Below are 14697 nucleotides of genomic sequence, written 5' to 3'. Positions count from 1 at the left end.
AAATTTTGTCAAAATTTTATTTCTATAGAACAATTTGTCAAAATTTTATTTCTATAGAAAATTTTGTCAAAATTTTATTTCTATAGAAAAAATGTTGTCCGTATTTTCTATGTAAAATTTTGTTTCAAAATTTTATTTCTATAGAAAATTTTGTCAAAATTTTATTTCTATAGAAAATTTGTCAAAATTTTATTTCTATAGAAAATTTTGTCAAAGTTTCATATCTATAGAAAATTTTGTCAAAATTTTATTTCTATAGAAAATTTTGTCAAAATTGTATTTCTATAGGAAATTTTGTCAAAATTGTATTTCTATAGCAAATTTTGTCAAAATTGTATTTTTATAGAAAATTTTGTCAAAATTTTATTTCTATAGAAAATTTTGTCAATATTTTATTTCTATAGAAATAAAAGCAAGTAATAGAAAATTTTATCAAGATTTTATTTCAGTGGTATATTTTGTCAAAAACTTTCTTGCTATAGAAAATTTTGTCAAAATTTTATATAAATAGAAAATTTTGTCAAAATTTTATTTCTATAGAAAAAATGTTGTCCGTATTTTCTATGTAAAATTTTTGTTTTCAAAATTTTATTTCTATAGAAAATTTTGTCAAAATTTTTATTCTATAGAATATTTTGTCAAAATTTTATTTCTATAGAAAATTTTGTCAAAATTTTCTTTCTATAGAAAATTTAGTCAAAATTTTATTACTTATAAAATTTTGTTAAAATTTTATTTCTATAGAAAATTTTGTCAATATTTTATTTCTATAGAAATAAAAGCAAGTAATAGAAAATTTTATCAAGATTTTATTTCAGTGGTATATTTTGTCAAAAACTTTCTTGCTATAGAAAATTTTGTCAAAATTTTATATCTATAGAAAATTTTGTCAAAATTTTATTTCTACAGAAAATTTTGTCAATATTTTATTTCTATAGAAATAAAAGCAAGTAATAGAAAATTTTATCAAGATTTTATTTCAGTGGTATATTTTGTCAAAAACTTTCTTGCTATAGAAAATTTTGTCAAAATTTTATTTCTATAGAAAATTTTGTCAAAATTTTATTTCTATAGAAAAAATGTTGTCCGTATTTTCTATGTAAAATTTTTTTTCAAAATTTTATTTCTATAGAAAATGTTGTCAAAATTTTATTTCTATAGAAAATTTTGTCAAAGTTTTATATCTATAGAAAATTTTGTCAAAATTTTATATCTATAGAAAATTTTGTCAAAATTTTATTTCTATAAAAAATTTTGTCAAAATTGTATTTCTATAGGAAATTTTGTCAAAATTGTATTTCTATAGCAAATTTTTTCTATGTAAAATTTTTTTTCAAAATTTTATTTCTATAGAAAATTTGTCAAAATTTTATTTCTATAGAAAATTTTGTCAAAGTTTTATATCTATAGAAAATTTTGTCAAAATTTTATATCTATAGAAAATTTTGTCAAAATTTTATATCTATAGAAAATTTTGTCAAAATTTTATTTCTATAGAAAATTTTGTCAAAATGTTGTTTCTATAGAAAATTTTGTCAAAATTTTGTTTCTATAGAAATTTTTTTCAAAATTTTATTTTTATAGAAAATGTTGTCAAAATTTTATTTCTATAGAAAATGTTGTCAAAATTTTATATCTATAGAAAATTTTGTCAAAATTTTATTTCTATAAAAAAAAATTGTCAAGTTTTTATTTCTATAAAAAAATTTGTCAAAATTTTATTTCTATTGAAAATTTTGTCAAAATGTTATTTCTATAGAAAATTTGTCAAAATTTTATTTCTATAGAAAATTTTATTATAATTTTATTTCTATAGACAATTTTGTCAAAATATTTTTTCTATAGGAAATTTTGTCAAAATTTTATTTCTATTGAAAATTTTGTCAAAATTTTTTTTCTATAGAAAATTTTGTTAAAATTTTATTTCTATTGAAAATTTTGTCAAAATTTTATTTCTATAGAAAATTTGTCAAAATTTTATTTCTACAGAAAATTTTGTTATAATTTCATTTTTATAGAATATTTTCTCAAAATTTTATTTCTATAGAAAACTGTGTCAAATTTTTATTTCTATAAACAAATTTGTCAAGTTTTTATTTCTATAAAAAATTTTGTCAAAATTTTATTTCTATAGAACATTTTGTCAAAATTTTATTTCTATAGAAAATTTTGTCAAGATTTTATTTCTATAGAAAATTTTGTCAAAATTTTATTTCTATAGAAAATTTTTTCAAAATTTTATTTCTATAGAAAATTTTGTCAAAATTTTATTTCTATAGAAAATTTTGTCAAAATTTTATTTGTACAGAAAATTTTGTAAAAATTTTATTTCTATAGAAAATTTTGTAAAAATTTTATTTCTATAGAAAATTTTGTCAAATTTTTATTAGAAAATTTCTATAGAAAATGTTGTAAAAATTTTATTTCTATAAAAAATGTTGTCAAAATTTTATTTCTATAGAAAATTTTGTCAAAATTTTATTTCTATAAAAAATTTTGTCAAATTTTTATTTCTGTAAAAAATTTTGTAAAATTTTTATTTCTATAGAAAATTTACCCAAAATTTTATCTCTATAGAACATTTTGTCAAACTTTTATTAATGGGATAAAAAATTTCGGCATCGTAATGCTCTTTAAATCAAATGTGAGAGTCGGTTTTTAAGGAAGCGATATTCAAATCTAAAGCAATATATCTCATCTTCGAATTTGTTTGCAGATAAAAAGCGAGTTTTCAGGAAATTTCGACATGATATCTAATTTACAACAGAGAGACGAAAAGGCGGCCAATGGATGTTGTTAAATTATCTTCAAATTTCATCCTGATTAAGAATATGAAAACCTATGTAGTCAGAATTTGACATTTCTATATTTTACAATCGGAACAGCGAACTAACTATACCCTCAAGATTTCTATGGAATTTTAATATTTTTATAAGTTATATGAACAAGAATAAAGCTATAATAGTGCAATTATTCAGCCATAGAAAAGTCAGTTGCTTGATTTTACATAAAAATCTATTAAAAAACATATATGTCTCTTATTTGATGTATCCAGTAAATCCTGAATATCCATAAAATCAATTTCACTTTTAAAATAAATCACTTAATATTTAAATCAGTTACTTTGGATATAGTTGTCACCTAAACATATATTTTTATTTCATTAATACATTATATCTATCACACACACGCTTAAATCTAATCTCTATTTGATTTTGATTCCCATTACAGGTATCCTGGTATCAAAATTCATTTTTGATACAGTCAACTGATAGGCGCATTATGTCATCAAGAGGAAATCGTCACACCTTAACCATTAGACACATCCAACAGGAAGACTTTGGCAACTATAGGTAAGTATCCCTTAGGTTTAGGATTTCTCTAGTCAGGTGATGGACATTTTGGTGTTTATTTAGGTCCCACATACCGAAGAGACAATTTTCTTTCTTTTGGTTAAATCAAAATAACAAACTTAACTTTAACTAAGAACACCATAAAGAAAATTATCAACAGTATATGACATAGGGTCAGGCTAGAAACTTTTATGTATTTAAAGATTAAAATCAACGAAATGTCGTTATCCTTTTAGCAAGACATGACAACAAAAAAAGAATAAACAAAAAACAAAAAACAAAAACGAAACTATAAAGAACATCGATTTCGTCAATACTTCAGTGAGTTCCATAAACCGTAACGAATCTAATACTTTGCGCCTCAAAAATGTTTTTTTTTTTGGTCTTTCTCGGCGTTTTTTGCTTCCACAGAGAAATTGACAAAACTTTGATCTAACCAAAAAGGGAGGCTTCCCAAAGGATTTCTTTGTATTTGTCACCCATGTAGAGCCATCGAAAAAAATATGTCTGTTTTCCCTTAGATCCTTTCAAAGAAAGCAAAAAAAAGTTGGTATTTCACCTGTCCTTTTAGGATTTACTACTGGTTCGTGGTTATTTGTATTTTCTATGAAATTTTTGGGGATTTTTATCTATGGCCGCCAGAGTAGGTTTTTTTAATTTATTTGATTTTTTTTTTTGTTGCCATCTTCTCTATTTGTCCATTTGCCTTGCCTTTGGCACAGCATGAAAACCCTGTTAGTTTGCTACATCAATGTCAATCTGTCGAAAACATATTAGATCTACGGAAGTAGCCAAATGTTGCCCTATCTTGTGTATAAACATTGGAGCTCGTGTGCTAGCTCTCACACACACATATACAGATACACATAGATGTGGATAAGGCATTTTACGATGTTAGGTTGATAAGTAGGGTACCGGAAATTGCTGTCTATCAGCAAGGAAATGGTTCTTCCGAATATTTTAGTGGCACATATAATGTTCATATCTGTATGGATGTTATTTGTTAGGCTATATATTTAAACTTTCTAACCGAAATTCATTGACAAATTAATGCAAAAGTAATCTTATTATGAAAAATCGGTTAATAAAAAAGAGAAATTGGACTATAATTGGGAGAAGATTTCCCTATGGCAAAAGGATCCACCGGTATAGGAACTTCGAGTATATAGATCAAGGTTGATAAATTTTACACTTTTGAACTATTTTTAATACTATTTGTATGTTACTACCACAAATTGTAAATTTTTTTATTGTTTGGTAGATTGGTAGAACTTTTGATGATTTGGTAGATTTTGCACAGAGGTACTTCATAAATTTTCTATAGAAAAACAAAAATTGACAAAATATTATATAGAACAAAAAAATTTTAACAATATTTTCTATATAGAAATAAAATTTTGACAAAATTTTCTATACAGAATTAAAATTTGGCAAATTTTCTATAGAAATACCATTTTGACAAAATTTTTTATATAGAAATAAAATTTGGCAATTTTTTATAGAATACAATTTTGACAAAAATTTTATATAGAAATATGTTCACCACTGAGGTATTACAATGGACTGAATAGTCTAAGTGAGCCTGATACATCGGGTTGCCACATAACCTAACCTAACCTATATTGAAATAATGTTTTGACAAAATTTTCTACAGAAAATTAAAAAATTACAAAATTTTCTATAGAAAAAAAAATTGACAAAATTTTCTATAGAAATATAATTTTGGCAAAATTTCCAATAGAAATAAAATTTAGTTAAAACAGATTAAACCGATTTCTCTAAAACGCTCGTCTGACAACTGAGAGATTTATTCCAATGACAGTTCATTTTATTATTTACAAGCTTACAAAAGCATTTTTTTTTGCAAAAAAAAAAAAAAAAACAAGTATATACGGCCGTAAGTTCGGCCAGGTCGAAGCTTATGTACCCTCCACCATGGATTTCGTAGAAACTTCTACTGAAGACTGTCATCCACAATCGAATTACTTGGGTTGCGGTAACACTTGCCGATGGCAAGTTATCTTAAAATTTCCTAACACCGTCTTCTAAATTACAAGGTAGTCCATACATAGTATATATTAAACTAAAAAAGGCCGATTAAATACGTATATAATTAAATTTAAAGTTTCTATAGAAATACGATTTTGACAACATTTTCTATAGAAGTAAAATTTGGAAAACATTTTCTATAGAAATAAAATTTGGAAAAAATTTCTATAGAAATAAAATTTTGACAAAATTTTCTATAGAAATAAAATTTTGACAAAATTTTCTATAGAAATAAAATTTTTACAAAATTTTCTATAGAAATAAAATTTTTACAAAATTTTCTATAGAAATAAAATTTTTACAAAATGTTCTATAGAAATAAAATTTTTACAAAATTTTCTATAGAAACAAAATTTTGAAAAAATTTTCTATAGAAATAACACTTTGACAATGTTTTCCATAAAAATAAAATTTTGGTAGATTATTTTTGGCTCGAGTGGCAACCATGAATATGAACCGATATGGACCAATTTTTGTGTGATTGGGGATCGGCTATATATAACTATAGACCGATATGGACCAATTTTGGCATGGATATTAGCGGCCTTATACTAACACCACGTTGCAAATTTCAACCGGATCGGATGAATTTTGTTCTTCCAAGAGGCTCCGGAGATCAAATCTGGGGATCGGTTCATATGGGGCCTATATATAATTATTGACCGATATCGACCAATTTTTGCACGGGTGTTTGAGGCCATATATTAACATCACGTACCAAATTTCAACTGAATCAGATAAATTTTGGTCCTCCAAGAGGCTCCGGAGGTCAAATCTGGGGATCGGTTTATATGGGGGCTATATATAATTATGGACCGATATGGACCAATTTTTGCATGGTCATTAGATACTATATACTAACACCATGTACCAAATTTCAGCCGGATCGGATGAAATTTGCTTCTCTTAGAGTCTCCGCAAGCCAATTTTGGGGGTCCGTTTATATGGGGGCTATACGTAAAAGTGGACCGATATGGCCCATTTGCAATACCATCCGACCTACATCAATAACAACTTGTGCAAAGTTTCAAGTCGATAGCTTGTTTCGTTCGGAAGTTAGCGTGATTTCAACATACGGACGGACGGACGGACATGTTTTATGGGGTCTTAGAGCAATATTTCGATGTGTTATAAACGGAATGACAAAGTTAATATACCCCCCATCCTATGGTGGAGGGTATAAAAAAACGAAAACCTTTCATATAATGATGAACGTCCGTGGACGTAAAGGTGAACATACCGTTTTGATTTTTCGCCACACTGTGGAACAGGGTATTATAAGTTAGTGTATATGTTTGCAACACCCAGAAGGAGACGAGATAGACACATGGTGTCTGTGGCAGAAATGCTCAGGGTGGGCTCCTGAGTCGATATAGCCATGTCCGTCTGTCCGTGAACACATTTTTGTAATCAAAGTCTATGTCGCAGTTTTAGTCCAATCGACTTCAAATTTCGCACAAGTATGTGTATTGGCTCAGAATAGAACCCGGTTGATTTTCGAAGAAATCTGTTTAGATTTAGATATAGCTCCCATATATATCTTTCGCCCGATATGGACTTATATGGCCCCAGAAGCCAGAGTTTTACCTTAATTTGCTTAAAATTTTGCACAAGAAGAACAATTAGTACTATAGTCAAGTGTGTCGAATTTTATTGACATCGGTTCAGATTTAGATATAGATCCCATATATATCTTTCGCCCAATATGGACTAATACGATCTCAGAAGCCAGAGTTTTACCCCAATTTGGTTGAAATTTTCCACTAAGAGTACAATTAGTAGTGTAGTCAAGTGTGCCAAATTTTATTGAAATCGGTTCAGATTTAGATATATCTCCCATATATAGCTTTCGCCCTATTCACACTCATATGACCACAGAGGCCAATTTTTAACTCCGATTTAATTGAGATTTTGCACAGGGAGTAGAATTACCATTGTAGCTATGGGTTGGTTGAAATCGGTTCAGATTTAGATATAGCTCCCATATATATGTTTTTCTGATTTCGACAAAAATGGTCAATGTTGGTAACATTTTCCTTGTACAATCGCCACTGCTTAGTCGAAAAGTTGTAAAAATGACTCTAATTTTCCTAAACTTCTAATACATTGATATCGAGAGATAAATCATAAATAAACTTTTGCGAAGTTTCCTTAAAATTGCGTCAGATTTAAATGTTTCCCATATTTTTTTTTACTAACATTGTGTTCCATTCTAGTGCATCAGCCGACTTAAATTTTAAGTCTGTAGATTTTGTAGAAGTCTATCAAATTCTCTCCAGATCGAGTGATATTTAAATGTATGTATTTGGGACAAACCTTTATATATAGCCCCCAACTCATATGACGGATATGATATGGTATCGAAAATTTAGATCTACAAAGTGGTGCAGGGTATAATATAGTCCCGCCCGACTTTAGACTTTCCTTACTTGTTTTCTATTAGTGTAGACCAAAGCCATTTCTTACCCAAGCGACAAAAATTATTCTCGGCTTTAGTTATCGGCAATAGCTTAAGAGAGAGAGAGAGCCTGCATTAGGTGACCCTGTTTAGTAAAGAGAAATTGAAATGATCTCAAGAGCAATGTCTCAGAAACATCTCCCCTGAAAACCGAGCCCGCTCATCGGCTCAAAAGCTCTGCTTACTGCATATGAGCCTTTTTTGAGGAATTGTTAAATTGTGTGGGATCCAACGCGAAAAATTTTTTACGGTCAAATGTTAATACAATAGTGAATGCATGTTTGTCGCACTAATGCCTAATTGCGTTTTCGTTTCGCAAAAAATATGTTGCTCTGGTGTTACACTACTTTTTTCCTCATTGTATTTTCCCTCAAATTAAAGTGTCATTCCAAAGTTATTGTTAATTCATAATGTAGTGAGGGATACAGGATCCAAAATCTATGACAATGTCCTTCATATTTGGCAATCAATTTCGAGAATGTTGCACATTTTTCTCCAATCGAAATCGCCATAAAATTGTTTCAATCTCACGAGAGGGCACATGATGATCTGGCAATATCAGTTGGCCCCCAACTTCAATGGTTTCCGGAAAACAACTGATTTTGTACGACCTTCCCGAAATTCGTCTTGAAGTGAACTACGACCTCTGTTGAAATCAACAATGGTCCTCCATAGAGCTTCATCGCCAAACATTGAATTAAGTTCATCGATGCAATGCTGTTGTGTTAAGCTACATCGAAAATTGTAAACGGAAATGTTTATGAGTTAATTCCATTTATTGGGCGATATGAATCTCGCTCTCATGTTAAAACGGTTCTGAATACGTATAAGCTCAAAAAAAGCTTTAAAAGAGATCTGTCTGTTGGTCCAATACCGTCAAATAATAGGCAACCCTCGTATACATGGAGCTGCTTTGGCTTATTTATTTGCCAAATAAACCGCTGTTTTTTAGTTGAGATATCCCAATTTATTGCACATCTTAAGATGGCCTTCATACATTTCTCCCGAAATGGAATAAATTCGTTTTTCCAAGAGAACACTGCCCACCCCATTGTCAATTTTTTTTTTAGGAATGGTAGGGCAGCATAACTTCATCGTAACAAAATTTCGAATCTGGATTACGCTACTGCCACAGTACTGACATTATAACGCTTCAATAGAAATGAAATCCTTCTTTTGCTTCCAAAATTTGGAAAAAAATTACTGTAATCCTATGGTGGTGGATATAAGAATGTTAGTAATATTTTTCCGGCTTTTCATCCTTGAATCTGCTTAACTGAACAATCCATCCCGCCATTCCCGTGATGGAAAAATCAGGATTTACTACAACTTCTTTCTTAACATGTTTTGCACTGCCGTGTTTTTTCTTTGTTGCTGTCTCTCGGTGATTTAGTTTATCGACATGAACATCTCAACCTGCATAAATCTGTATTGGAAGACCAAATAATTGCACGCCAATGTTGTTCACATATTTGTACTTGATGTTGAATGGAGAAGGGATTTTGTTGCTGTAACAGAAGGCTAGCTAGAATCCTATTCTTTCAATTTCTCCATAGTTGTTTCCTTGTTTTTAGTTGATTTCTCTTTTTCTCCCTCTCTCTCAATCTCCTTCTGTACAAATACGATTGAAAGTTTATGTCTATTGACTTGTTGTCTGTTAGCTCAAACACACATAGATATCTCTTTAGAGTTTTTTTGATTTGTTGTTATTTTTACGATTTCTTTCTCTCGCTTGTTTTTTTTCGAAGGAATTTTCCAGTCTGACGAAGTCAGGTTGAATTCCCCGCATAGTTTTTAATGCATTTTTTTGTTGTTCTCAGTACTGGTTTATCTGCATTGACATGTCAATGTTATTGCCATACTAAATGCCCTCCAAACTCACCTTAATGGCAAAAGAAGTCCAATTTTTTGTTTTCTATTTTTTGTGGTTGACGACAAGTCTACCTAGGTAGTGTGTAGAGCTGTGTTCACAAAATTAAAAGGAAATTTTGTATGTCTGCATTGAGTCCTCATGATTTGTTTATTTTCCTTTGCTTCTGCTGAATCACTTTAACGATTGTTTAAATAAGTTAAACAAACTTTACCTGAATGATTTAAGGTGTTTGGGGATTTTGGGCCACATTGATGTCTGGCCATTGAACTTTTAAGAGGTAGTTTTGTTCATGAAAATTCAAAGATAATGTATTTGTTTGGAATATTGGAATAAGGATTCTAATGTAGAACAAATAAATAAAATGCAAAGTATAATTTCCAAAGAGAAAAACTGAAACGAAAAAAGATAATCTCCTCATCAATATTATTTAAGAAAATTGTTAGTATGATTAAAACAAATCGGTCATTCATTGTTGATTTTTAACGAAATTCATGTTCGAGGAGGTGTAAAAGTGTTTAGAGCTTTTGAGTTTAATTTTCTCTACTTAATAGCAAATCACGCTAAAACGGCTCAGTTTTTAGTTTTACGCTGGAACTTGACAGGTGTCTCCCACAATTTTAAAGTAAGGTTAGGTTAGGTTAGGTGGCAGCCCGATGCATCAGGCTCATTTAGACTATTCAGTCCATTGTGATACCACATTGGTGAACATCTCTCTTATCACTGAGTGCTGCCCGATTCCATGTTAAGCTCAATGACAAGGGACCTCCATTTTTATAGCCGAGTCCGAACGGCGTTCCACATTGCAGTGGAACCACTTAGAGAAGCTTTGAAACCCTCAGAAATGTCACCAGCATTACTGAGGTGGGATAATCAACCGCTGAAAAACTTTTTGGTATTCGGTCGAAGCAGGAATCGAGCCCACGATTCCTTCAATTATGTTTATTTAGAGAGATGTGTTCTACCACATCTCCCTAAATAAACATAATCAATCAAATAAACATAAATAATCAAATCGATTCAGTTAACTTGATTTGAAATAATTTGGACCAATGAATACCCCAAAATTAATATGCCTCAATTTTTTGTGTGTCCACGAGAGGACATTGTTGGATAACAGTTTTGTCAAAACAAAGAAAAATTTTTCGTCGTATTATTATTTTTTTTAATTTGATTAATTTTAAAAGCAGAAATTTTGGCATTTTTTAGTACATATTAACGTTGTTTTGCTTGTTGTGTTAGTTTGAGTATATGTTGTTTGGTTGGTTGAGTGTGTTTGGTGCCATAGTGAAAACAGTTTGAAAGTCATTGGAAGACCATGGAAAGAAAGAGAGTGAGCTAAAGCAATGAGAATAATTGGAGTACATGCCTATAATAACGAGAAGAATATGTGGGGAGATGTAAAATGTTACAATAATAAAGGGTGGTTAAAATTTCAAGGGCCGATGTTGATTTTGAATAAAACACAAACTATTTAGGAAATTATTGTAATTTTATTTTATTATGATATATTGGTATTACTCAATTATGTATGGAACAAAATATCGGCCACGAACTCGGTGGCACACCTTCATCCGATGGTCCAAATTTTCGATGACGCTGAGGCATAATGGATGTTCTATGCCGTTAATGTGCCGAATTATCTCATCCTTTAGCTCTTGAATTGTTGCTGGCTTATCGACGTACACCTTTTCTTTCAAAAAACCCCAAAGAAAAAAGTCCAACTTGTCAAATCGCATGATCTTGGCGGCCAATTGACGTGAAATAACACGGTCATTGAATTTGTTGCACAAAAGAGCCATTGTTTCGTTAGCTGTGTGGCAAGTGTCACCGTACTGCTGAAACCACATATCGTCCACATCCATATCTTCCAATTAGGGCCATAAAAAGTTCGTTATCATCTCACGATAGCGAACACCATTCACAGTAACTGCCTGACCGGCCTCATTTTGGAAAAAATACGGCCCGATGGTGCCGCCAGCCCATAAACCGCACCAAACAGTCACTCTTTGTGGGTGCATTGGTGTTCGACAATCACTCTTGGATTCTCATTCGCCCGAATCCACTGAGGTGAAAATGTGCCTCATCACTGAAGATGATTTTCTTCGAAAATTGAAAATCCACTGTTGCCATTTCTTGGAACCATTTAACACGTTGTTGGATTGTGTATCTCTCCACGGTTCAAATTGAGTAAGTCTGAAATAGAGAAATGTGAAATAAAATTCGGAAATAAACTTGGCGTTTAGGTGTGGTTCACATTCAACATCGGCCTTTACAATTTAACCACCCTTAGTTAAAATTGGTTCATATCGGTCCATAATTATATATAGTCCCCATATAAACCGATCCCAAGACTTGACCTCCAGAACCTCTTGGAGCAGCAAAATTCATCCGATCCGGTTGAAATTTGGTACGTGCCACGTGGTGTTAGTATACGTTACTTAACAACCATGCAAAAATTGGTCCATATCGGTCCTTATTTATATATAGCCACCATATAAACCGATACACAGATTTGACCTCTGGAGCTTCTTGGAGGAGCAAAATTCATCCGATCCGGTTGAAATTTGCTACGTGGTGTTAGTATATGGTACCTAACAACCATGCAAAAATTAGCCCATATCGCCTCCATATAAACCGAAACCCAGATTTGACCTCCGGAGCCTCTTGGAAGAAGAAATTTCATCCGATCCGGTTTAAATTTGGTACGTGGTGTACGTATATGGTCTCTAACAACCATTCAAAAATTGGTCCATATCGCTCTATATTTATATATAACCCCCAATAATTCGATCCCCAGATTTGACCTCCGGAACCTCTTGGAGGAGCAAAATTCATCCGATTCGGTTGAAATTTTGTACATGGCGATAGTATATGGCCGCTAACAGCCATGCAAAAATTGGTCCATGTCGATCTATAGTTATACAGGACCGATCGCCAATCACAAAAATTGGTCCATATCGCCAAAAAAAAAATCTACCAAAATTTTATTTCTAAAGAAAAATTTGCCAAAATTTTATTTCTATAGAAAATTTTCTCAAAATTTTATTTCTATAGAAAATTTTCTCAAAATTTTATTTCTGTAAAAAATTTTGTCAAAATTTTGTTTCTATAGAAAATTTTGTCAAAATTTTATTTCTGTAAAAAATGTTGTCAACATTTTGTTTCTATAGAAAATTTTGTCAAAATTTTGTTTTTATAGAAAATTTTCTCAAAATGTTATTTCTACAGAAAATTTTATCAAAATTTAATTTCTATAGAAAATGTTGTCAAACTGAATTATATACGTATTTATCGGCCTTGTGTTCGTTTAATATATACCCCGTATGGACTAACTTACAATTTAGGAGACGGTGTTAAAAAGTTTTAAGATACCTTGCCATCGGCAAGTGTTACCGCAACCCAAGTAATTCGATTGTGGATGACAGTCTTTAGTACAAGTTTCTATGCAATCCATAGTGGAGGGTACATAAGATTCGGCATGGCCGGACTTACGGCCGTATATACTTGTTTCATAGCGCTTTTCTCTTTATTAAAACATTTCCTTGGGAAAGCTATTCCCGCAGGATAGAAATAAGTTAGCCAGTATTTAGTATGTTTGGTTGTTGGACCTTTCTTTCTTATTATAGATTGAATCTATAATAGACACTAACATGATTTCTAACTCTGTCCTTTGTCATTTCGACTGTGCTACTTACATTCTAAAAAAAAAAAAAACACTAATAAAGATACTATCTAATTCAAGGGGTCAGAAGAGTATTTGTATGTGCTCAAAATACAATAAACTTTATTGGTTATATTTAGATTAAATTCAAAGTTTTTTTTTCCCCATATGCATGTTTTGTAGATTTGTTTATGGATTTGCCTCTCAGACACAATCATGTAAGTTTTTTTTTTCATTTGTATGAGTAGTTAGGGTAATAATGGTACTTCAATGTTTACTACATGTTGTACTTTACTCTATTGAGTTCAATTTGTATGTACGAGAGTGAGAGAGCAATGGAGAGGGAGAGAGAGAGTCAGTGTTCATTCATAGTACAAAGGTCATTTTCTATTTATTTTATAGTTTTACGAGCATGATAAACTATTGCTACAAACACATGTATAAAGATCTCTCGTATTTTTTGTTTGTTAGTTGTATTTGATTGTGTGATGTCCTTTTTTGTTGTTGTTGTTGGTATACTTCTTCAATGTTATACTTCATTTAGTTTATTTACTGTAAATAACACAAAACATGTAGAAAATTACCGGATTTTATAGAGATTACATTGATGTTGAATTATAGATAAGATGTGTCTGCGTGTATATATCTGATAAATATACGAGTTTTTTCATTTTGTTTAACTCCTAAGAGGTAGAGATAATTTTGTGACCTAGACATCTATTAGGAGACAATAAAGTAAATAAATTAACTGTTAAAGCTTCATAATTTGTATGACATTTTATGGTGGAGGGGGAACGATCATAAAATATTTTTTTTTGTGTTTTTTGTTTGTTTGTTAGACATTTATTAATGAAGTAATAAAAGTATATCTTGATAATATATCAAGACGAGGACATTTCACTGAAATGAGTTTTTAAATGGTTTCATAAAATTCTAAGAACTTTGCTATAAAATAAGATTTTGTAGAAAAATACGTTTACAAAGGATAAAAGCTCATATAGCCTCTACAATTAAGAAATCTTTTGATGTCTTTTCAAAACCATATTTAAAAGGAAGCATATTGAGCATCATGGGAACACCCAGAAAAAAAAAATGAACCCACCATGAAAGAAAAAATAGGTTTATATTATAAAATTTTATCTACAACAATTACATTATGATACAAATAATTTAATAATGTTTGTCAAATTGAAGAAAATTTAGTAGAAAATAATATTCTTTTTTTTTTGTTATTTAATTTAATTTAATTTAATTTCATAGTTTAGAAGAAAAATTGGACAAAACAAGTATATAAAGCAGTAAG

At 30.1% G+C, this 14697-nt stretch overlaps 1 protein-coding gene across 2 annotated transcripts in view; it reads left to right on the top strand.

Moving 5' to 3' along the window:
• The window catches only part of klg (klingon), a 762719-nt gene that overhangs the window by 729109 nt on the left and 18913 nt on the right, over window positions 1-14697 (top strand). For both annotated transcript variants that reach the window (XM_075290179.1, XM_075290170.1), the window contains exon 8: window positions 3232-3353. In XM_075290179.1, the coding sequence (XP_075146294.1) occupies window positions 3232-3353 (122 nt within the window). The remainder of the gene's footprint in view (window positions 1-3231; window positions 3354-14697) is intronic.

This window comes from Haematobia irritans, chromosome 1, assembly GCF_050003625.1.
Source record: "Haematobia irritans isolate KBUSLIRL chromosome 1, ASM5000362v1, whole genome shotgun sequence".
In the NCBI taxonomy this organism is placed as follows: Eukaryota; Metazoa; Arthropoda; class Insecta; order Diptera; family Muscidae; genus Haematobia; species Haematobia irritans.
This window is presented reverse-complemented; position numbering and strand designations above follow the sequence as displayed.